The sequence below is a fragment of the Enhydra lutris genome, unplaced genomic scaffold (assembly GCF_002288905.1).
Source record: "Enhydra lutris kenyoni isolate GAN:26980312 unplaced genomic scaffold, ASM228890v2 scaffoldscaffold66, whole genome shotgun sequence".
NCBI lineage: Eukaryota > Metazoa > Chordata > Mammalia > Carnivora > Mustelidae > Enhydra > Enhydra lutris.
The window spans coordinates 15,375,937-15,401,284 of NW_019154150.1; the positions used below are offsets into that span (position 1 = coordinate 15,375,937).

General features: G+C 47.3%; 1 protein-coding gene across 1 annotated transcript in view; it reads right to left on the reverse strand.

Moving 5' to 3' along the window:
• Positions 1 to 23,544, reverse strand: part of LOC111159142 (coiled-coil domain containing 13) — a 51,134-nt gene extending 27,590 nt beyond the window's left edge. Inside the window, exons 1-5 of the mRNA XM_022521571.1 lie at positions 23,445 to 23,544; positions 10,182 to 10,408; positions 8,642 to 8,790; positions 4,687 to 4,829; positions 2,973 to 3,062 (exon numbers count right to left, since the gene is read on the reverse strand). Of these exons, the coding sequence (XP_022377279.1) occupies positions 2,973 to 3,062; positions 4,687 to 4,829; positions 8,642 to 8,790; positions 10,182 to 10,402 (603 nt within the window). The 5' untranslated portion in view covers positions 10,403 to 10,408; positions 23,445 to 23,544. The remainder of the gene's footprint in view (positions 1 to 2,972; positions 3,063 to 4,686; positions 4,830 to 8,641; positions 8,791 to 10,181; positions 10,409 to 23,444) is intronic.
• Between the last annotated feature and the right edge of the window lie 1,804 nt (positions 23,545 to 25,348).

Here is a 25,348-nt window from a genome sequence, read left to right on the forward strand (position 1 = left end):
ACTTGAAGCTGTTTCTGGCACCCAGGCATCAAGGGTGGGTGGAGCAGCCCATCAGGCAATGATGCCAAGACCATCTGCTCCTGCCCCAACAGACCAGGTAGGCTGAACTTCTGGGAAGCCAGGTAGGTGTTGCAGTGGCTTTCTGAGCTTTCCTCACTAGGCACACGCAGAATCTTCCCAGACCCTGGTGCGGAAGGCAGATCTGCAGAGATTGGGTCTGGGAAGTTCCCTGGTCCCCAGAGGTTGTGGACAGCCCAGGTGAAAATCACCAGGAAAGGAAACGGGAACCAGACACAAAGTCCGAGAAGAATGACCTCATATGGTTTCCTCATTTATGGAATGGATACAAGAATCCTTCTCTGTCCTGTTTCTTCACAGCACCACCACAAGGCTCAACAGCATACCCAGTGTGAACAGAGTATAAACTGGGAACTTACATAAAACACAAATGTATCTTTAAAAATAAGGTGTGTGTGTGTGCGTGTCCTACCCCCCACCCCTGGCCCCTGCATCTGACTGCTGCTTGCCATTCCTGCTCCCTGCTGTTGGATGCCTGTCCCCACGCCGCCTGCCTAACGGGCCTTTGGTACCACTAGGCCTGCTGGCCCTGACAGGCCATGGTGCAGGAGCTGTGTTTGTGAGCATCCCATGTGATGACCGTGATCCTGCTCAAACCACAGGGAGAGCACACATTGCGGACAGATCTAGAACACAGGCCATGACTCCCCTCTCTGAGCCTGGTCTCGTCATCTGTAAAATAGGGGTATATTAACCCCAGGGCCCAGGAGGCCTGTGAGTGTTGAGACAAGAGGCACATGAAGTGTGCTGTCTAAAACAGATTCTGTCAGAGGACAATGCTGGGGGGCCTGGCCTGGCCTGGGGTAGCTGGCAAAGGGGCTAGCCAGTGTCCTAGGGAGGGCTGGGCCCACGTGCGTGGCAGCCTTCTCCCCTCTCCTCTGCCAAGCCCTGTCCTCCCCTCCTGGACAGCTGGGCCAACCCCACATCACTGCCATCTCAGAGCTGCCTCTGCCCAGAGCAAAATTCCACAGGCTTTGTGGGGGACCTGAGTGGGAGCCTAACCCTCCCCTCCCCTGGGCTATTTTCTGTGAGGGAGTAACTGCAACGCAGTGCAGGGGGAACAGATGATACCAGTGCTCTCGCAGCTCAGCCTCGGGGAGCCCCGCGCCCACCATGCCATGTGGGGACAGGCCATTCAGCTCCACTCTGGAATGCGCTTTGGCCCCCGCATAGACCTCTGAAGTGTGGTTCAGGCTTGGGCTACCCTGAATGAGGTAGTGAGGGTGCATGCTGCTTTAGTTCTCTCTCTGACCAGAAGGTGCCCTGGAAAACACAGGGTACAGCTGAACGGAGGCTTGCCGCCCATTACCCCCTCTTCTGTCAGAAGCCTGCCAGGCTCCCTGCGGCCACTGAGCAAAGCTGAGAGCTCCAGCTCTAGCTACTGGTCGGTCAAGGCCACCCTCCGTGGGTGACCCCACCCTAGCCTTGTGTGGCTTACATTCCCCTTTCCCCTTGTGGGCCCAGGGCTGCAGCAAAACACTGTCCAGCCAACACCCAGCTAGCAAACAGAATAGGGATACTTAGTGCTCCCTGGCCTCTCAGCCTTGGCCTGTATGGCTCCTGTTGGAGGGCCCTGCCCCACCATCCCCCTTCTGCAGCAAGGCCCACCCCAGGACCCCCTCCTCCAGCCCACCTCCTGGCAGCCTCACGGGGAGGGTGTGCTCCCTCTGTGAACTCTGAGGCCCTGAGGCTCTTTCGGAGGCCCTGTCCCTGCCTCCCATTGGTGTGGCTACTCATCTCCCCTCCTGGGCTCCCCTGTGGACAGAGGCCCTGTCTTGGATTCCCTGTGTCACAGGGCTCAGAAAAACCTATCACGCCCAAAAAGTGACTGAACGAGCATCCTCCCATCAATGGCGGCCTCATCAGGGACATGGCAACACTCAATGTTTTGGATAAACTGGGAGCTGCTTAGCAATGTCCCCTGGAACCAGGAAAAGCTCTACAGAACAGCCCCTGCCAAGGGCAGAGCCCCTCTATCACCTCCCCAGACATGAGACAGAGTTACCCAAGACTAGCCTTCACCCCCCTAGATTCCCCGCCATGGGAACTCTGGGGGCCTATCACTATAGACTGAAGGCTGAATTCTCCCCAAGAGAGGCAAGCGGTGGCTTGACCCTGAGTTGTAGGCAAAGGGAGGTGGAGCTGGAAAAGGAGCACTAAACACGGAGTCCTAAGGTTTGGCTCCTTGTATCCCCAAGAACACCACTGGGAGGCCTCCTGGGTTGTTCTAAAGACTCTGAGGTTCCTTATTATCTGGCATGGGCTCCACACCCCTCCCTGGAGCCCATAGAGTCACACTGCCTTCCTTTCATGGAGCCGCAATTCCCATTGCCTGGGTTCCAGGCCCTACTCACTGGCTGAGTAGAACGGAATCTGGGGAACAAGCCATCATTCCCAACAGTCACCCCAACTTTGTAGATTTAGAGCTCCAAAAAGGGAAGACTTCTCACAATATGAAATGTCCCCTCACCCCCAACAGGGCTCAATTGGGCAGTAATGCGCTCCCTGTCCTGGGGTAAGTAAGCGGCTGGATGTCTTCCCAGTGAGGATGCTACAAAGGATACTGCTGGGCTGAGAGTGGGAGGCCATTTGGACCAGGCCTTCCCTGCTGGTCTTGAAATTCTAGGTTTCGAGGGTCCTCGGCCCCTTCCTGTTCTCCCTCTCTGGGGACTGAATCTGTTAGACCTTCACTAACCTCCACTGCGGACATTCTTGTCCTCAGGCCACAGACTTGGTTACTGTTCCCTGATGGCCATGCTGAGGATGCTTTTCACTGGTGGGCACTGGCTCAGTGGGGTGGACCCCGGATGGAGGCGCCTACACTCCCACAGAGGACAGGAGGCCCAGGCCCATGGCTGCCTCACAGACTCCCCAGCACAGAAGAGAATTCATACCAAGGCTCTGTCTCCCATCTGAGCTCTCGACGCCTTGGCTCCCGCGTTGGTGGCCGCTGTGGCTGGTAGTTTGGCCAGGGCCGCCTGCAGCTGCAAAGCAAACCTTGCACTTAATATTGGATTCTGTTTGGCAACTGTGAGGCCTGAGTGCGGTGCTCCATGTCACCGCCAGGTGTGTGGTTACTGGATCTCACTGGTTCACCTTTCAGCTCACTTTAGGACCATTCACGGAAGAACTCGCCCCTACAAACAGCTCTGCAATGGGAGAGGGTTTAATGGATCATCTGGCCCACTCCCCAGTCACACACTAGGATTCACTAACAGCTTCACACTTAATACTGCAGCCGTGGTCCGTATCCTGGAGCTCCGTCCACAATCTGGGAGGCACAATGTAAAGGGATAATGGACTTCATGTGGTAGACAGGAAGACAGGGTCAGAGATGCTAAGAAACTGCCCCACTGGCTCAGGGCCTGGAGCCGAGCCCAGAGCTTCATACAGCCCTTTTAAAGCTTTCCCAGTTGTTCACCCAAAGACCAGACCACATCTGACAAGGCCAGGGGTGACCTGCCCTCCCACCTCTCTGACCTCATCTTCCTCTACTCTTGGCCACCTGGGTTTCCTCTCAGACCTTCGTCCCCACTCAGGGCCTTGGCGCCTGCTGAGCCCTCCGCACGGGGGCTGGAGGGGGCATCCCACTCCTTTGCCGGTGTGGCCCCTTCCCACCCTCCAGGGACCCACTGTGTGCATCCCCTCCTCTAAGGGGCCCTTGGTGCTGGGTCTGCCTCTGAGGAGGGCAAGGCCCATGCCTGTTCTGCTCCCCCCACAGGGCCTGGCACAGAGCTTGAGGTGGTTCTCAGACCATTTGTTACAGAATAACGAAGTTCTAATTCAGTGGCAGCATTTAACAACTGAGGGGGACTGTGGAGGGTCACAGAATTGGGGTCACAATGAGGCACCACTGTGTGCTGTGTGACTCAAGAAAGCCCCCTAATATAATATAGCCATATTATTATTAAGTTAATTAATATTAATATAAACCATATAAGGGAGCTACATAGGTTTTCTGTAGCATGTGGAGTCCATCCCAGCTCCAAAGGTACCATGAACTGCTTGGGCTGTGTCCTTGCAAGAGGGGGGTCTGTGACTAGCAGTGGGAGGAGAGGGGGCAGCAGAAAGAGGAAGATGGCAAAAGTGAGACCAACTGCTGGAGTGCTTCCGGGTCTAGCTTCACACTAGCAAGGATCCCTGTTAATTTAGGTACAAATGTTTACTTAGTGCTTGCTACCTGCCAGGCACAGGTTGAAACGTTTTACACTGTTACATCTCCTAATGGTCAGAAAAACCTTACAGTTAGTACTGTTAGTACTGTATGTGTCAGATGGAGGAAACTGAGGCACGGAGCGTTTATAACCTACTGGAAGTCACAAAGCAGGTTAGTGATGAAACTGAATTTCACACCCAGGTGGTCAGGCTCCAGATCCGAGTCCTAACCACCCTGATGGCTGCTTCCCTGTGCCCTGTGTCCCCCCTTGCTTCTAGACACACTCCCCCCCCCCTCAGGACATGACAAAGACTGAGGAACTCTTTGTAAACACTGACCCACCAGCCCTTCAGAAGGACCCAAAGCGTCTACATGTGGCTCCCTCTCTGGAGGAGTAGACCAGGGCCCTGGGAGTCCCCTCTGGAGGCAAGAAAATGACCAAGGCCCCTCACTTCCTGCTCCAGCTCCCGGACACGACTGCCCAGCTGCTTGACTCTGGTTTTCGCGCCCTCCGATTCTGCTGCCAGCACCCGGTTCTTTTTGGACAGCTCCACAACCTTGGTGGCAATCGCATCCCCGGCCACACCGGCTGTCCCTACAATAAAGTAAAACAGAGAGGTCGGTGAAACACACAGGCCTACACATCAAACTCATGGCACACTACCAGTGGCCCCGGGGTTTTAAAAGCTAGAACACTCATGGAAGGGCAGAGCCTCAGGCAAGTGGCCACGTACCTGGGAACCCTGAAACCCAACTCCAATGAGTAGAAATGCAACTGCTCAGAAAAGTATACATTTTACTTCTATGGGATGTAAGTTTATTGCCCCAATTCTTCATGTCCTCCTCAATGACAGGGTTACATATCCACACCCTAGGCCCTATGACTCTGCCGTGCCCTCCAGCCAATAGGGTGTACCCCCTCGACCCTTCTATGCCTGCCTGACTCTGGCTCAGCCAATGACTTGTTTGGCCAATGGGTTGTTAGCAGATAAGGCACAGGTAGAGGCTTGAACAGGACTTGGGCAGTTAATTCCCCCTCTTTTTGCTTGTACTGTGTCCACAAGTACACAGCCAGACCAGCTGACTGGTCCCAGGAAGAGGAAGAGACACGTGGAACAAAGCTGAACCGCCCTAGCCAGGCCTGGCCTAGATCTGCTGAGCCCCAATTAACCCCAGATGTTTGAGCTCAATCCATGCTTCTTGCTGAATGCTGCTGACATTACATGCTGGTTTCCTGCACACAGTTTTGTGGTGACACCTTACCAGTACAAACGCACGCATCCATTTGCAAATATTTTTTGGGTTTCATCAAGTATTGGGCACTCTCTGTACTAGGGATTTAATGGTGAATAAAAAAGACTTAATGGAGTTTACATTCTAGCTGGGAAGAAAGATAATAAAAAACAAATAAATATATATTCCAATGTCCAGGAGGACCATGGGCTATGAAATAAAGGGAAGCTGGGCAAGAGGGTGAGAGGGATGGGTGACACTATTTTAGTTGGAGTTTAGTTGAGTCCAGGAGGAAAGGCATGTCCGAGGAGAGCCGTGTGCACAGAGACCTGGATGAATAATGAAGCGAGGGTCAAGCCATAAAGAAGAGTGTTCTCAACTAGGAAAAGTATTCTAAGTAGAGGACACAGCGAGTGCAAAGGTCCAGAGGCAGGAATATGTTTGGAGTATCTGAGGACCATCAGGCAGTGCAGAGTAGCTGGAAGACAGTGGGCAAGGGCAGGAGGCTGGGGAAGAGGTAGCTGGAAGGATGGGAATGTGGGAAGTTGAAAGATGTGGTGCTGTGCCGATGGCAGGCAACGGGACCTTGCCCAGCTTGGCTACTGACTGATTGGACAGCCTGAGAGCCCCCAGCCCAGCTGTGCAATGGCAGGTCTGGTCAGATGGTCTGCAAGTTCTCTGAACGCTTCTGCCACTCTAGCAATGGGTAACTGGCAGGGGCACCTTTCTAGGCCTGCTTTTTAATATGACGGTCACAAGCCTCAGAACAGCCTGAGAGTGACAACTGGTGGAAGGTAAACAAGCATGCTGGATGGCTTTCAAGGCGACTCAGCCCAGGCTTGCTGCTGATGGCCTGGGCCCGGCACCGAGTAGGGCAACTAGGAGTGGCTGCCCTTGGCCATCTTCCATCTGCTGAAGAAGCCGGGGATGCTTCAAGAGAAAGGGCTCAGAACATGGGGATGGCAGCCAGACCTAGAAGTACACATGGCCCAGCAGCGAGTTTTCTGGGTTATGTTTTCCTTCCAGGACTCAAAAATCCCGGAACTAGAGGTCATGAAGAGGTCCAAGAGAGGCCCTCTCTAGTCTTTTTTTTTTTTTTTTTTTAAGATTTTTACTTATTTCAGAGAGAAAGAGAGAGAGTGTACAAGCTGGGGAGACAGGCAGAGGGAGAGGGAGAAGCAGACTCCCTGCTGAGCAGGAAGCCGGATGGGGAACTTGATCCCAGGACCCTGAGATCAGGACCCGGGCCAAAGGCAGATGCTAAACTGACTGAGCCACCCAGGTGTTCCTACTAGGCCCTTTCTAGTCTAAAGGGCAGGAAGGGGGACTCAGAGAAAATAAGAAAAAAAAAAATTTTTTTTTCGGCTTTCCTAAACCCCACTCTTGAAGCTTCAACCGCATGGTAAGGGGGCAGCAATGAATGGACAAGCACAAAAATGTTAAATATATGGGTAAATATAATAGGCTATTTGTGTCTCCTTAGGCTTTTTATGTGTAATGGTTGAGAGCAAATATTATAACACTGTTTGTTGGGATTTTCAATATATAGAGATACAATATGTATAAAGCTGCATTCTACAGGGGAGGGCAAAGGGATCGATAGGGTGGTCATTTCTTCATTCTGCTTGAGGCGGCAAAATACTAATTCTAAGTAGACTGTGAAAAGGTACATATCTTGTGCTCACCTGAGCAATCACTAAAAACTCATACAAAGAAACAGAGTTTTTAAAAAAACAGAATTAAAGCAATCACCAAAGATCCAGCTAAAAGAAAACCAGTCTGTCAGCTGTCAGCAGCCCATTCCTTGTGGCCTGGTCTAAAAACATGCGCCAGACCCATCAGACTTTTCTCTTCCAGACTTGACGCTGGGAATCAGAAATGGGAACTGCACAGCAAGGACTGGATTCAAGCGGTCTTGAGGAAGTGTTAGGGTTGGGAATCAGAGGAGGCCAAGAGCAAGTAGGCAGAGATGACAAAGAGAGAGCATGGGACAGGCTGGGCAAGAGGGAGGGGCCCCCAGATCCCCAGTCTCCCAGGGTGAGGAAGCAGCTTGTGCTTATGGGTTTCTCTAGAGCCCTGTCCAAGGGCAAGTTGCCCCTTCACATCTGAGCTCGAGCCAGGCTGGGTGTGTTTCTATGTCTCACAACTCCATCTCCTCAGTGTGGTTTTTGTTTTAGACAGAAGAGGCCCAAAGAATGGAGGGAGACGCATTGGGCTACCCAGGGCCTTTAGGATACCAAATTCCCTTTGCTTTTTCATTCAGTACTGGTGCTTTGTATGCACCCACACTTAAAGAGACTGGCTCTTGAAGGCAGGGAGGGACTCCCTGGCAGATGGCAGCAGAGGCCTGTTGTTATCTGTGATTGGTTACACCAACTTTCTGGTTTAGTCAGCTACCTGGGAATTGCTCAATGGGTATAGATGGAATAGAGGACAGTCAGGGCCAAAGTCCCCACCAGATCTGCAGGGCCAAGGTCTAGCTTATAACCACAGAGCCAATGTCCAGCCCACACCCACAGAGCTAAGGTCAACTCCAGGACCACAGGCCAACGTCCCTACCAACAGAGCCAAAGTCCAGCCCCACGTGAAGGCAAGCCCCACTCTAGACCCTCCAGGGTCCTAGGAAATCCCCTCAGAACAGCTACCTTCTCTGTCCCATCCACTTTTCTGTGGCAGCACATGCTGTGGGGAAAATGCCTACTTCCACTGGGGTTTTTTCACATCCAAATACAATGTCTGAGCCAAACACAATGCCTTGGTGATTGCTTAAGTCTCCACCAATTCCAGGGGCACCTGGGTGGCTCAGAATGGATCCCACTAGCCCACTGACATGCAGCGAGCACCTATGGAGAGCACGTATTGTGAGTCCTAGATGGGCCATCAGCACTGCCCGGAAAGCCTGCTTACTGTCCCTGCTGTTTTCGCACTCCCATTTCCTGGCACACTGGCCTCCGCGGCCTGCTCTCTTCCTCCACTCGCTGCTTCACTTCCCGCCCTCATCTGGACAAACCTGACCGAAGCTGGCCCTCGGCACTTTCTCTCGAGCACCTGCCCTCTGCAACCTGCTATTTGCCCTGTTCAGGGGTGCTCCACGGTGGCGGCGGCTGAGCCCGCTACGGGGACTTCTCGGCCAGGGCGGGGTGGGGGGGATTTTCACAGCCATGCTGCGGCTACCTGTGAAGGCAAATCTGTCCTCTTCTATTTTCTTTTTGAGATGTTTGATTTCAAAGTCCCTTTCCTTCAGCAGCTTGTACAATCGCCCATTTTCATCCACCGTCTCCCTGAGCTGCTCTCGAAGATGTGCAACCTCATCTTCAAGCATCCTACAAGGAAAAGGCAGAATTACAGGGAGCAATGGGCGGGAGTCAGGCTTCTGCCGCGCAGGTGTGCTGTACCCGGCCAGACACTAGGTGGCGGTAAGAACGGGCCTGTACGATGGGGGCCTGCGTGGCTCAGTGGAGTTGAACCTCTGCCTTCTGCTCAGGGTTCTGGGATTGAGCCCTGCATCGGGCTCTCTGCTCAGCTGGGAGCCTGCTTCTCCCTCTCTCTCTGCCCCTGCTTGTGTTCCCTCTCTCGCTGTGTCTCTCTGTCACATAAATAAATAAAATCTTTTAATAAAGTAAAATAAAATAAAATAAAATAAAATAAAACAAAATAAAATAAAATAAAGTAGGCTCCACATCCAGCATGGAGCCCAACGCAGGGCTTGAACTCATGACCTCATGACCCCTACAACAAGACCTGAGCTGAAATCAAAAGTTGGATGTTTAACTGACTGTGCTGCCCAGAGGCCCCTGGTATTATCATTAGTGTTGTTATTCTACCAATGGCACAAGTCTCCACCAATTCCAGCTTCTCCGATTTGGGGAAAGATCATTGGGAAGTAGGCCTGGAGTTAACTTAGAGCTAATAGCCATAGGAACTTTTTCAATTAATGAACAACCTGTATGTTTTTCCCAATTATCATTTTTTAGCATAATATTTTGAAAATTGAGAAATCATAAAAAGCAGAATCTCAAAACGGAGAAGAGAGATACTGGGCCAAACCAGAAGCAAAGAGACAACTCAACAACTATTATGGTTTCTTTTTCTTCTTTTCTTTCTTTCTTTCTTTTTTCTTTTTTCTTTTCTTTTTTTTTTTTTTTACTTGCAGAGAATCTTGTATCAACATAGCCTTCTGTTTCTAATAGCAAGAATAAATCAATATGCATCTGTGATATTGCTGAATTTAGAGCAAAATGAGAAGATTCTGAACTCCTTTCAACCTTTTCACTGCAAAGAACCAAGGAATGAATCAAGAGCTTTTTTATGCAGGTATGTTTATGGATTGTTATGTGTCAGGAGAGTGAAATTGGCATAGGAGAATGATCCCAGATGAGAGTTTGGAGCAATGATCTTTTATGAACCATGACAGTTAGCCAACCAGCTCCTCAGAAACCCAAACACGATTTTCATGAAAGAGAGACTGAATAAGAAAATTCAAGTGAATAAACTACACCCTGATGAGCTTCCAGTTTTCCATTTGACTTAAAATGATTTTTAAATACAATTCATACCAAATTATATCCACAGGGGCACAGATCTATCAGACATTTGTGGCTCAACTTAGAAACATACATCTAATCAACCTGATCAGTCCAGTGGTCTGTGATCAGTTCACCCCCTCTCTCCCTCTCCCTCCAGTGCTCCTGGGAGAGTTCAAACTTGCATTTACCTCTGCTCAAAGCTGTTTTTCGAGTTTTGCTCCCCAGCTTGGAGAAGGCTGAGGCCATCGGAGATCTCGAAGGACTCTTTTTGGTCATCGACTTTGATTTCGAGGCTCAATTCCTTTTCCTTCTGTTTCTCCATCTGCTTCTGTAACCTTTTGTGCTGCATCTCCTGCATGGCCTTGAACTGGAGGCGTAAGGTGTCCTGTGTGCCTTCGTCTGCTGCCATCTAGCCCTAGGAGTAGGAAAAGCAGCAAACCCCACCAAGTACACATTTCATGAGAGTACTCAGCACACAGCTCTATCTACAGTCTCCAAGTCCGGAGGACCCTGCTCAGCCTTGTGTGTGTCCATATAGAAGCTCAGAAGACCCACCCTCACCTCAAATCCCCTGAAAGCCAAAGCTGAACTGAGCATCCTCCCCAGCCCTGAATACACCACCAGACCAGGAATGGTGTCAGACTATGCCCCAGTCCTCAAACTCAACACTGTTCTCCTTCCTGTCTCTGAAAACGGTGGCTCTCAGCTCTGGCTGGATTTTCAGCTCTACTAGGAGCCCCTAAAATATAGCAAAGCTTGGGCACAACATTCTTGGACCAGTTAAATCCCAGTTTCTAGGAGTGAGGTCCAGACATCATTACTTTTTAAATTTTAAGTATAATTTACGCATGGTAAAGTGCATAAATCTAAGTATACGTTCAATGAGTCTTAACCTAAGTATACATCCTTATGGTGGCCACCCAGATCAGGGTATCAGGTACTTCCTGTCCCCCAGCAGGCTGTCTTGTGCCCTCTCCAGGCAGGAGTGCCCCCTCCCCCAGGTAACCACTATTCTGACCTCTGCCATTAAAGATGGGTTTTCTTTTCAATCAGCTCTACTGAAGTATAATTCATTGATACTAAAATATTCCATTTTAGGTGTGCAATTGAGTCTTGACAAATACATATACTTGTGTCGCTGCATATGTGTCATTGGCTCATCCCTATTTATGGTTGCGTAGTACCCCACTGTGTAGCTATATCACAGTTCGTTCACACACTCACCTGTTATTGGTCACCGAACTGTTTCCATTGTCAGCTAATATGAATAAAGCTGCTATGAAGATTCATATATAAGAAAGTCTTTGTGTGAACATACCTTTTTTATTTCCTTTGGGTAAATACATTGAAGTAGAAATGTCAGATTATATGGTAAAGTTATGTTAGCTTTATAAGAAACTGCTCAATTGTTTGCTAGAGTGACTATAACATTTTTCATTCCCACCAGCAGTGTATGAGAGTTCCCGTTGCTCCACAGCCTTGTCAGCATTTAGTATGGTCGGTCTCAATTTTAGTCTTTCTAGTAGGTATGTAGTAATATCTCAGTGTGCCTTCAATTTACATTTCCATGATGTCAAATTATATTGAGCATCTTCTCATGGGCTTACTGGCCATTTGCATATCTTCTTTTGGGATGTGTCTGTATATATATAAATTTTTTTTTTGGCCCAGTTTTAAATAGCATGGTCTATTTATTATTGAGTGGTCAGAGTTCCTTATACATTCTGGGTAGTTTTGTCACTTTTGAACTTCAGATAAACAGAATAATAGAGCATTGACACTAGAATTTTTAAATGGTCCACACCTGATTTTAAAGTGTAGACAAGTGTTAAGCACCCCTACCTTAAGCCAAACCTAAGCCACACCATTTACCCACCATACAATTACTCATAAATCTTACGGGTTCTCCATAAATATATTCACATCTGCCCCCATATTTCTAGCTCCACTGATACCATTCTCACTATCATGCTCATGGCCACCTCAGGGTCTTTGCACTTGCGGTTCTCTCTCCCTGGAATGTTCTCCCACCCCCCTCACCCTCAGCCAACAACTACTTGACTCACTTCTCTCAAATGTTACCTTATCAGAGAGGCCTCTGTACTCTACTCTTGTAGAAATCTTTCTTACTCTCACTTCCCATGCTCCTTACCCTTTGGTATCTTACTCCACAGCACTTAGCTTCCCTTGACATGCTGTATGTTTGTTGGTTGTTGGGCTGTTTGCCAGCCCAACAATGGCAGGCACTGTGTGATGTTCACTGTTGGGCCCTCAGTGCCTAGAATGGGGCTTGGTGTGTAGCAGGTATGAAGTGAGTATTTGGTGAACTAATGATGGATGGTTCTGTTCCCAGGACTGCTCAGGGGGTCCCTTCTGCCCTGGCTGTCCTCTCCCTCTTCCCACCTCACTTAGAGTCTAGCCTGCATTGGCCAAGGGACTGCTTTCTTTATTTTTTTTAAGATTTTATTTATTTATTTGATAGAGAGAGATCACAAGTAGGCAGAGAGGCAGGCAGAGAGGAAGGGAAGCAGGCTCCCCGCTGAGCAGAGAGCCCCATGCGGGGCTCCATCCCAGGACCCCAGGATTATGATCTGAGCTGAAGGCAGAGGCATTAACCCACTGAGCCACCCAGGCGCCCTGGGACTTCTTTCTTTAAAGCACAGCTCTGAGCCTGACATACCCAGCACCAAAGAGCCTCATTAGATGCCCATTAGCTGCAAAACCAAGTCCAATGGCATTAAAGGCTTTGGGGGCTTAAGCCTCTGTCTCTCCTTCCAGCCTATAGTCCTCTCTAGTGTCCCCTTCCTCCTCTGTCTCTACATCTTCCCCTCCCCTGACTTAAACCTTGCTGGTTCCCCCAGGCCCAGCATAAATAGCACTTCCTGACCCTCCAGGAAGAATATGTTCCCAGCATCAACACCTCTCCACTGGGCTTATCTCCACCCTGTCCATAGAGGTGGTCCCAGAGCCTATACCAAGGGCTTCTTAAACCTGTCTCAGTATCAAATCTCTAGGGATACGATCTATAAGTAGTGATGTCCAGGCCCCAGCCCTGGAGGTTCCATCGAATGAGTCTGGATTGGAGACTAGGCAGGGGGCTGTGTTAGCACGGCCCAGGTGGCTGGGACGTGCTGAGGACTGGGCCTGCAGTCTGACCTTGAGCCTGTTGCAGTAAAAGAGGCACTGGTGTCACCTTGGAATTCCTTACCAGGTAGCTTCGCCCATAAAAGGAACTGTGCATTAAAGAATTAACTCATCATTCTGGGTTGTCCACACCCAGCCCATTCCAAAGAAAGGTTTGACCCTTGACCTGCTCCTAGAAGCTAACCTCTAAGTCTTTGGTATATCCTTCCTGGCAACAATGCCCTTCTTGATCTGGGTGACTTGGGCCACTGCAGATGGTCTGTGCTAGCTAACAATGTGATTTTTATGATGGGGCCCTTAGGCCACGCCATGTATCAGCTTGACCTCCACAGGGGTGGGAAATTCAATGACTAAGGTCAGCCATGCAGGCAGTCAGCCATGCCTATGTGACTGACCCACAGTAAGAACCCGGGACCCCAAGGCTTGGGTGAGCTGTTCTGACTAGCAACGCTCCATGCGTGTTGTTGGGAGAAGCAAGCACTGTTCCTGAGACTCCACTGGGAGAGGAAAACTGGAACTTTGTGTCTCATGTCTCCTGGACTCTGCCCAATGTGCCTTTCTCCTTTGCTGATTCTAATCTGGACCTTTTTGTCATAATTAACTGTATAACAGCTTTTCTGAGTTCTGAGAATGCTTCTTTCTATCAAATCGTGGAAACTGAGGCTAGTCTTGGGGACCCTCAAACTACAGGAACCCCTGGACACCTCTGGTGAATGTGTGACAGCCCTAGATAAGTCTCCACTCACACTTTATTAAATAAGCAGACAAACAAACAAAAGGGTTTTTATTGAGGGTCAATCACATAGGCATGGCTGATTGCCTGCGTGGTTGACCTTAGTCATTCCATTTCCCAACCCATCTTTTGGGACACCCAGAGATATAATGTAACTTAACAACTGGACTCAATGTTACAAACAGGCAAATCAGACTTTTTCTGTAAAGGGCCAGACAGTAAACATTTTAGGCTTTGTGGGCCACATGGTTTCTGTTGTAAGTACTGTGCTCTGCCATTGTAGCAGAAAGTAGCACTAGATAAGCCAGAAATGAGTGGGTGTGGCTGCATTCAGATAAAACTTTGTTGCAAAAACAGGCAGGGGGCTGGATTGGGACTGTGGGACCTTAGCTTGCCAACCCAATTTAGGGGAATTTCACCTGAAAAAGTGTTCAGAGATTGAAGAAAACCCTACTGAGACTATTATTTGAAAATATAACCCAAGAGTTTAAAAATAAGTTTATCCTGTGATTCCCTATTTCCGTAGATTGTAAGAGGGGACAATCATATACTTCATTTTCCAAATTGGGTCACCTTGGAGAGTGAAAGGGAGAGCTATTAATAATCATTTTGGGTCAAGAGCAACCTGGAGGCTGTACCTAGCATATAAAGCAGCAGTTCCCACCCCTGCTGAACACTGGAACCACTTGGGAAGCTGTAAGGATCCTGGTGCCTGGGTCCTACACCCAGGGTTTCTGAAGTCACAGGTCAGGGTGCAGCCTGGGTGTCAGACATGCTGGTCTGGGCTACTGTACCAGTTGCCTGGCCCAAGCTGAGAAGGCACCAAGGGTTCAGAGTGAACTTGGCTCTGTGTGAGTCCAGAGTGTTTCTAGACCTCTTTGGATCTTAACCCCTCTTCAAGAAGCATGAGATGACAGGGAGGCCACAGATGTGCTGGGAGGGGCGAATGCAAAGCGGGGGTGGGGTGTGTGTGGGTGTTTGTGTGAAGATACTTTGTTAGCTATTCATTGGCAGGAACAAAATATTTTTTCTCCCTTCCTGGTGATTTCTCTTGGGGACTCCCTTCCTCCCCTCCTTGCCCCACACCTAGATGCTTCCTGTCCCTCACAGTGATGCCTGTGACCTATCAGCAGAAAACCTCCCATGGCTGCTGGGCCCGCAGTGCCTCAGCCCCATGACGTGGCTGGGGAAGCCGCCACAGCCACTCCTTCACCTCACAAGGTCACCTCTTCTGCACCTTATCTCCAGCCTGCTCGCCCCAGTATCCTCCTAGTGCCTCCCCATCTCTCTGGCTGCCTGCTTCCCACCTTAGCTCCGGGTCTTGTCTCGGTACCTCTAATCTATACCACTTATGGCCATTTAGGACCTTTCTAAAACCAGATCTACATGGCTCCTACCTCTCCAAGACCCTGCCAGGACTCATGGAGGGTATACTCTGGCTGGCCCGAGGGTGCCATCCATCCCACATTTTTATTTAACTTTTATTTAACTGAATTTGTTGCCAACATTCAAAGATCTTCAGATTTCAATTAAAGCCAGATTTCCAGCTTCTTTTTAAAAAGTTTACAGGTCTGGCCATTCTGGGTCCATAGCCCAGCATGAATAGCAGCATCTGGGCAGAAGGAGTGCCCTCTGGGCAGCCTATGCTCTTCCCACTTAACACCATCCAGACCACCCCAAGATGCTGCAGCCGGCACATCAGCCACCTGGTGTCACTGCTTGGAAATGCTGTTCTTTCTCTTACACCTGCTGGATTCAACCACTTTCACTTCCCATCAGCCCCAGCAGATGTCTGTGTTTGTGACTCCTCCTAATGCTCAAGCCTAGAGGCATCGCAGAGCCTTGCTTCAGCCTCTCTACCTTCCTGGGATGCCTTCCTCCCCAGGCTTTTCCCCCTTTTACTCTTTAGCCTTTAGGATTCCCCTGGGGGCACACTGTGGACTCCTAGAATCCCCTGAGTGTCCCTTAATCACAAAACTTACTTCAATGTATTATAATTATCTATGATTTTGTTTCTATTCCTTCCTTTTACTAAGAGGACTCCTAAGGGCAGTGGTCTTATTTTTTTAATTCTCAGCATCTCACCCAGAATGGGCTTTCGGTTATTTATAGAATTGTCATTGAAAGAATGTAGCAGGTGCTCAAGGATGAAGGGGGAAAAATGAATGCATGAGACAGAGAATAAACAAACGTGGTTGCCAGAGAGGAGCGGGTGGGAGATGGGCCAAATGGGTGAAGGGGAGGGGGAGGTACAGACTTCTAGTTATGGAATGAGTAAGTCACGGAATGAAAGGTACAGCACAGGGAATATAGTCGATGATACTGTAATAGCATCGTATGGTGACAGATGGTGGCCACGTTTATTGTGGTGAGCACAGCACAACATATAGACTTGTCCAATCACTCTGTCATACACCTGAAACTAACATAACATTGGGGGCAACTATGAGTTTTTAACAAAAACTTAAAAATGAGTGACTGAGTGAATATATGAACAAGGAGTAACTTGTAAAGCCTTTTCTTCTGTTCCTGATGTGCACTTGAAGTCACTGGGGAACAGGTATTTCCTAGATGCATACTGTTACCTGGGCAAATTAATCTCTGTGCTTCAGTTTTCCCATCTGTAAAATGGAGGGATAGTCATTATATACTTCACAGGGTGGCTGTTCACTCACGGAGTAAACAAGAGAATGCATGGCAAGTGTTAATAGTGCCTGGCCCAGAAGCTCTCCTGATGATTTAGCTCTTTTTTTTTTTTTTTTTTTTTTTGACAATTTAGCTCTTATTATCTTTTTCCTCCATGAAATGGGGTGTCCTCACCCCGGTCAAGCCTGTGGGAGACAGACAGCACCGCACACAGACAGGGCCCTCTGGTCTACATCAGCCCCCAGGCTGCTGGCACCTGCTCTGTGCTCTGCTGGCAACCAGTGGAGATTTGGATTTCGTTGACCTGGGCTGTGGCCTGGGCCTCTGTGTGTTTTCACTTATTTTTTATTTTATTTGTGTGTTTGTTTTTTTTTTACATCTATTTTTACAGTTTCCCATGTGAGTCTAACGATGAGGCAGGCCTGAGAATGAGGGGAGGTAAGCAGTCTGAGGGGCTGGGGAGACCTGCAGGAGAGAGCACCCCCATCAGCCTGAAGCTGAGCACTAAAGAAACTGGCTTAGGGTGGGAAAAAGGGGGTGCTGGAGTTGGGGGATGGGGGGCAGAGGGCTGTCCTGTCAGAAGAGCATTTGCAGAGAGAATGTGATGAGTGTGGGGAACTGAGAAAGGCTCAGGACGGCCAGAGGGCAGGGCAGAGGTTTGGGGAGGGACTAGAAAGAAGGCCTTATCTGGCCTAACTAAGGACCCTGAACTTCATCCTGAGAATGTTGGGGATGTTCAGAGGGTGCAGACAGGATCACACTTGCATTTTGTGAAGCTGGAGGCAAAGGGGCCTAGCTGGGAGGATGTTTCCAGAAAGGAACATGGTCCTGAAACAAGGCTATGGCTGTTGTGATGGAAAATGGGGAACAGGAATGGTGGCAAATGGAAGAGATGGGAAGCAAGGATGCAGCCTAGGAGGAGAGGGGAATCTAGTGGGTTTGGGTTTAAGTGGCTGGGGAGATGGTGGGCCTGGGCAAAAGAGTTTTGCAAGCTGCAGGCAAGCCTGGTGCCAGGCACTGCTAAATTTGAGACTCCCTTGGCTTTCTACATGGAGATGCTGGGTAGGTCTGTGGCTCAGAAGGGCAGACTGAGCTGGAACCTCAGGAGCCCAAGATTGGGAGGTGGACAAAATCCAGTGGGGAGAAGGTGAGCAGGAGTCTGGGAAGGAGCTGAGAGAGAAGGAAGGGGACAATGGAGGAAGAAGAGATAGCCAGGAGCAGATAGAAGTAAGCAGATACTACTAGGTAGATATGGTGACAGATGGGTGAGTCTGAGCAAAAAAGAGGCAGGTGGGCTGATCAGGGCAGAGGCTGTGGGGGCAGGAGGCTGCAGTTAGGGGTGACTGAAGGGTGGATGCCAGAGACCTCCTGAGATGGGCCACAGACCACATTCTTCCTCCTCTTCCTAAATAACTTAATTACAAATCAAGGTAGACCCTTGACCAAAGACAACACAGATCTCAGTAGGGGATACTGATTCCCAGGAAGCAGAAAGGAAAACTTATACTTTATAAAAGCAAATAACAATAATGCTAAAGCTAGATTTTTCAAAACACCCTTTAGCCCCACCTGATTCCTGACTAGTTCATGACCATGTGGTTGGTAAACATTAAGAACAGGAGCAAAGATATACCTGTGCTTTGTATTTTGGGGAGTCAAGATGAAAGAATGGAAGACTTCCTGTCACCTTCCATGTACTCTCAAGGTGGAAAATATTATGTTCATCTCGAATCTTGTCTCTGTAGTATAAGCCAGCATGGGTACAAAGCGGTGCTAAGTTGACATGCATGCCACAAATGAATAAAGGAAGCCCAGCAGCTGTTTTGGCCTTAGAGCAAATAGCACCGAAGACATTCAAGTTGATTTCATTTGGTCCTGGAGAGTGTGGTTGAAAGATCACTCAGCAAATGTGTACTGGCATCACACAGAGAGCTATAGATAGATCTCTTCATATGGAGCTTGTAGTTTGGAGGAGGAGACAGACATTGGTCCAATGATCCCATTAAAAAAAGCATAAAATGGTCACTGGGATGCTCTGAAGGAGAGACATAGGGTTGAGACTCTCCATCAGGGAGTCTGACATAGTCTGGAGAATCTAGGAGAGAAGTCCCGAGGAAGTGAGCTGAGACCTGAAGTATGAGTAAGAGCTAAGCAGAGGAAGAGCATTTGGGGCAGAGGGACAGCATGTGTGGAGGCCCTGTGGCAGAGTGAAAAATGGCAGGGCCTCTAATGACCAGAGACCTCTACTCCCCTTGCACGTCTAATCCATCAGCAAATTCTCTTGATCTACATTCAGAATATACCCAGAACCCAAGCACTTGCCACCTCCTGATCCCTGCTATAGCCTCCTAATTTCTGTCCTTACATCTGCCCTTGCCCGCAACCCCATGGTCTCTTCTCAACACTGACACTGTTAATACATAAGTCAGACCATGCCCACCTCAGCATAAAAATAGGGCCTCGTGTAATCTGGTTCCTCTGCCAACCCATCTTTCATTATCAAGGACACATCAAATTCACAGACTCTTCTGCTGGCTGTACCTCTGCTGGAATGTTCTTTCCAAGGTACTCGTTGTTATTGATTCTTTGGGATTTTCTACACAGACAATCAGGTCGTCTGGGAATAGGATCATTTTATTTCTTCCTTTCCAACCTGTAATGGTTACTTTTCCTCTCCCACTGCCAGACAGGTAGATAGGTATTTACTCAAAGGGCATGTTCTCAGGGAGCCTTCCTTGCCCACCCTACCTAGTTCTGTATTCCCTTCCCCTGCTTCCAGCCCTTGAACTCCCTCTTCCCTACCCATGTTTATTTTTCTCCATCATGTTTTTCAAAGTCTGATATACAGAACATTTTATCTGTTTATCATCTATGTTCTCTAACTAGTACATAAGCTACCTGACACGGCACATCTTCATTGCTGTCTTTCAGATCTGCAACAGAATTTAGCACACATTTAGGTGCTCAGTATTTCTGGAAAAATGACTAATTAGGCCTTTCTTAGTCCCACCATCTTTGGTAACCAGCTGTACCTGTGAACATGCTATTCATAAGTAATGATAACAAGTGCTTAGACAAGCATTATCTTTTAAAATCCATCTTAATAATACTGTGCCTTCTACATGTGGTGCTCTGGGGCATAACCAGGGTCTTGTTACTTGTTCTGGACTTAAGGAGTGGATGTGGAGGGGCAGAGAGTTTTAAAAGTTAAAGCTGAACAGAACTTCTGACATGTAAAGAGTTTAGAAGCTATCATTTCTATCCTCACAATAAGAAAAAAATCTAAAAATCAACAACTGGAAATCAGTGGAGCTCAGAATCATTAGACAGTTGAGGTCATAGGGCAAATTGCTCCCAGAAAACTGGAGAGTCAGGTGAATACAAAGAATTAGCTTACTAGGAGCAGAAGTCTACAGCTAGAGTCGATATCAGTAGACACACTAACCTGTAATTGAGTAATTGTTGGGGGCTCGGTGTGAACTAGCTTGCAGTTTTAAAACTCCAAGGGGTCTAGTTCTTTGGGGGCCCTCATACTTTTATGATTTTTAGCCCCAGGAACCCTACCAGATTCTCACTGTGAAAATCAGAGGAAAATCCAATCCTGCTTCTGGCAGTGGGAGAGAAAAAGACTGGAAAGAAAAAAATAAAACTTTCTTGTTCTCAGATGACATGACTTTATGTAGAAAATCCCAAAGAATCAACAAAAAGAACAAAAAAGAAATCCTGGAACTAAAAAGCAACTATAGGGGTGCTTGTGTGGCTCAGTGGTTTAAGCCTCTGCCTTTGGCTCAGGTCATGATCTCTGGGTCCTGGGATTGAGCCCCACATAGAGCCCCACATCGGACTCTCTGCACAGCAGGGAGCCTACTTTCCCCCTCCCCCTCTGCCTGCTTCTCTGCCTACTTAGGATCTCTCTCTCTGTCAAATAAATAAATAAAATCTTTAAAAAAATATAAATAAAAAGCAACTATAGCAAGGTTAAGGACACAAGTTTAGTAAACAACAGTCAATTGTTTTCCTATATGCCAGCAAAGAACAACTAGGAACTGAAATTTAAATGTAACACCATTTGCATTCACATAAAAATGGAAATACTTTAGTATACATCTAACAAGATATGTAAAAGATCTGTATGAGGCAAACTATAAAACTCGGATGAAAGAAATCAAAGAACTAAATAAATATTCCATGTTCATGAACAGGAAGACTTCACTACTGTTAAGATGTCAGTTCTTCCCCCAAATAAACAAAACAAACAAAAAAAAAAGTTGTCAGTTCTTCCTAACTTGATCTATAGTTTCAACACAATCCCAATCAAAATCCCATCAAGTTACTTTGTGGCTACTAACAAACTGATTCTAAAGTTTATATGAAAAGTCATAAGACCTAGAATAGCCAATACAATTTTGAAGAAAAAGAACGAAATTGGAGGACTGATGCTACCCAACTTTAAGACTTCCTATAAAGCTACAGAAATTAAAACAATGTGGTACTGGGGAAAAAAACAAACAGATCAATGGAATGGAACTAAGAAAGCCCAGAAATAGATCCACACAAAAGGAGTCCACTGATCTTTGAAAAGAAGCAAAGGCAATTCAATAGTCTTTTTGACAAATGGTGCTGGAACAACTGGATATCACATACAACAAAATGAATCTAGACACAGACTTTACACCTTTCACAAAATTAACTCAAAATGGATCATAGATATAAATGTAAAATGAAAAACTGTAAAACTATTTGAAGACAATATAGGGAAAAAATCTAGATGGCTTTGGGTTTAGGAGTGAGTTTTAAGATACAATACCAAAAGCATGATCCATGAAAGAAAAAACTGGTAAGTTGGACTTCATTAAAATTAAAAACTTCTGCTCTTCAAAAGACACTGTTAAGAGAATGAAAAGACTAGCCACAGTCTGGAAGAAAACTTTGACTGCAGAACACATATCTGATAAAGGACTGCATGCAAAATATGCAAAAGAAGTCTTAAAACTTAACAATATGAAAACAACCCAAATAAAAAATGAGCAGAAGATCTGAATACACATCTCACCAAAGAAGATATATAAGATGGCAAATAAGCATATGAAAAGATGTTCAACATCATATGTAGTTAGGAATTGCAAATTAAAACAACAATGAGATACTACTACACACCTATTAGAATGGCTAAAATCCAAAATACTGATAACACCAAATGTTGGCAAGGATTTAAAGCAACAGGAACTTTCCTTCATTGCTGGTGGGAATGCAAAATGGTACAGCCACTTTGGAACACAGAATGGCAGCTTCTTGCAAAGCTAACCATATTCTTACCAAATGATCCAACAATCATATTAACCCAAATGTGTTGAAAAGTTATGTCTACACAAAAACCTGTAAATGAATATTTATAGCAAATTTATGCATAATTACCTAAAATGAGAAACAACCAAGATATCCTCCTGTATGTGAAAAGAAAAAAAAAAAAAATTGGTACAACCATACAAGGAAATATTGTTTAGTGATGAAAAGAAATGAACTATCAAGCCATGAAAAAGCATGAAGGAAAGTTAAATGCATATTGCCAAGTGAAGAAGCCAGTCTGAAAAGGCTACATTCTGTATGACTCCAACTATATGACATTCTGGAAAAGGCAAAACTACAGAGAAGTAAAAAGATCAGTGGTTGCCAGGGTTTGGGGAGAGGGGAGGGAAGGATGAACAGTGGAGCACAAATGGGTTTTTAGGACAATGAAACTCTTCTGTAAGATACTTTAATGGTGGATACTTGACATTATGCATTTGGCAAAACCCACAGAACTGTACAACACACACATTCACACAGCCCCTAACGTAAACTATGGACTTTTAAAGTTAATAAGGACATAGCTCTAGCGGTAGTAACAATGTATCACAGCAATGCATGATGGTAATAATGGGGAAAAGGGAAGCTATATAGGAACTCTGTATTTTCTGTTCAATGTTTCTGTAAATCTAAAACTTCTCTAAGAAATAAAGCCTATTTATTATTTTTTTTTTTTTTTAAAGTTAAAGCTAAGTCTGCATGGAAGGAACTTTCGGCTCAGGAAAGATTTGGAGCCAAGGATGGGGAGAATGGCACCTACCCACTAGGCTACTCCTGTAGCAAAGCAAAGGTCCCAGAGGCAGTTGAGCACTGGGAACAGACACCAGGGAGGAAGGGCTGAGGCATCTCGCAGGCACGAGCCTCTCTGCCTCCACCAGCCTCCCTCTTCCTTCTCTCTCTTTTTTATTATGTTCTCCTAGAGTATTCCGAGCAACAGCCTGGGGTCCTGGGGGTGGAGAGGAGAAGCCCAAGAGATTCCCAGTTGAGACCCCTGTGCATCTACTAGTCGCCTGTCAGGACCCGCATCAACGTAGGGATGGGTTTGGGGTGGGGCGCACAGGTCTGGTTCGCCAGGCGGGAGTCCCCCTCTGAGGGGACTCGCTCATCTGGGTTTCGGTCCGTGGGGGCTGGCCCTGAATCGGGAATATGAGGGAAGTGGATAGCAACAAGTCGCTTAGTTCCCGCTCCACCTCTCAGTACGGCGCAGTAGGGGATAACCAGAAGAGGGTGCTGGTCCGACGGACCTCGGTCGGAGTTCCGACCATGGCGCTTACTGTGTTACTTTGGGCAGCTGATCCCTCTGTGCACCTCACTAACTCCTGTAAACACACGGAATCTAAGTCTCTGTTGGAGAGGCGAGGAAGCTCTACATGGAGATTGACAGAATGAAGTGGGGAGAGACCTCGCTCGCCAGGCAGGCAGTGGGCACCGGGCAGGGGCAGGGAAGGATGCCCGGGCGAGCTTGTGCGCTTCCACCCAGGTCCGGCACCCCCCAGCCCCAGCCCCACCCCCACCCCCACCCCCAGCAGCTGCTGGCTCCCCGGGCTTCAGCCTAGGACCTTCCGCCCTTCCCAGCACTTACAGCCGTCACTCCGCTCCTCACTTGCAAGGCCAGAGCAGCTCTGTCTCCTCTTCCCCACGCCGGCACGCGCTGCCCCAGCAACCGTCACCAGGGAAACCAGCAACGTCACGACCAGCGTGACGTCACCACGTGTCTACGGAGGCCGAGGGGGCTGTGGGAGCTGGAAAAGTGACGGTGGCGTTTGTGGACCAGGTTGAGGAGGGGTGGGAATAGGGGCGGTAGGCTGAAATAGGAGTCTTGTGCCTGAAACTTTAACGTTGGCCCAGTTACCTGGTTCTGGAACATGTTTTAAAAGTTTCGTCGGCTAAACATTTTGTGCAGAGATGCACGTTCAGTTGTCCTGTAAGGGAGGTGAAAAATGATCCCACCACGAAATTTAACGTATTCTGCATGTCTTTGAAAAATGGGGGAAATTGTGTTGTGATAGTGAGTGAAAAAAGCAGGATGCAAAATAGTAATTGCTAAATTGTTTTTAAAAAGAAACAAGACTGTGAGGAACACAGAAATATTAAAAGAAAATGATTATATTTGGGTGGTGGAATTACAGTGCTGTTTTTCTTCTTGCATTTTGGGGAATTTTAAAAATAATGAATATGGGGGAGCCTGGGTGGCTCAGTGGGTTGGGCTGCTGTCTTCGGCTCGGGTCATGATTTCGGGGTCCTGGGATCGAGCCCCGAGTCGGGCTCTCTGCTCAGCAGGGAGCCTGCTTCCTCCTCTCTCTCTGCCTGCCCCTCTGCCTGCTTGTGATCTCTCTCTGTCGGGTAAATAAATAAAATCTTAAAAAAATAATGAATATGGGGGCGCCTGGGTGGCTCAGAGGATTAAGCCTCTGCCTTCGGCTCAGGTCATGATCTCAGGGTCCTGGAATGGAGCCCTGCATTGCGCTCTCTGCTCAGCAGGGAGCCTGCTTCCTCCTCTCTCTCTGCCAGCCTCTCTGCCTACTTGTGATCTCTGTCTGTCAAATAAACAAATAAAATCTTTAAAAAAAAGAATATTCCAACTATTTAAAAAAAATAAAAATAATGAATATGGTTTATTTTCATCGTAGAAAACACTTGTATATTTGTTTTTTTAAGGCACTGCCCAACCTAAATCACTACCATATTAATGGCTATGTGAAAGTAGGAGGCAAATTTCTATGAAAGGAAATGGAAGGAAGCTTTCCAAGTATTGATTCAGGCCTTTGTAATTTGAAAATGTCCAGACATCTCATAATTGATTTTTTCTTTTTTCCTCATAAAGCATTCACCCCATAGACATTCAGAAAGATGTGGCACCAGACCACACTTTGCAATACCAATCAGAATACTGACACTGATACTCCTATCTTATTCATGTTTCATTTGTATTCACGCTTGTGATGTATTTTGTTCTCTTCAATTTTACAACATGAGTAGGTTTTCGTACCCACCACCACAGTCAGGACACTTCATTCACCACAAAGATCCTTCTCTTCGAGGATTATAACCACATTCACAACCCTCTCTCACCTCCCAGTCCCTAAACCCTGGTAACCATTATCTTCCTTTTCTAAAATGTTGTCATTTCAAAAACTTTATGCAAATATACAATATCTAACTTTCAGGGATTGATTTTTCTTTTTCTTTTTTTTTTTTTTTTTTTACTCAGAGAAATTCTCTGGAAATTCATCCAAATTATTGTGTGTGTATCAATAATTTGCTCCTTTTCATGGCTGGGTAGTTTTCCATGGTATGGACATGCCAGTTTGTTTAACCATTTACCCATTGGAAGGCTTCTGGGTTGTTTCCAGTTTGGCGATATTATGAATAAAGCTGATAGGAACATTTATGTACAGTTTTTTTGTGTGAACCTAAATTCTCATTTTTCTGGGATAAATGCCCAAGAGTGCAGTTGATGGCAACTGCATGTTTAGTTCTATAAGA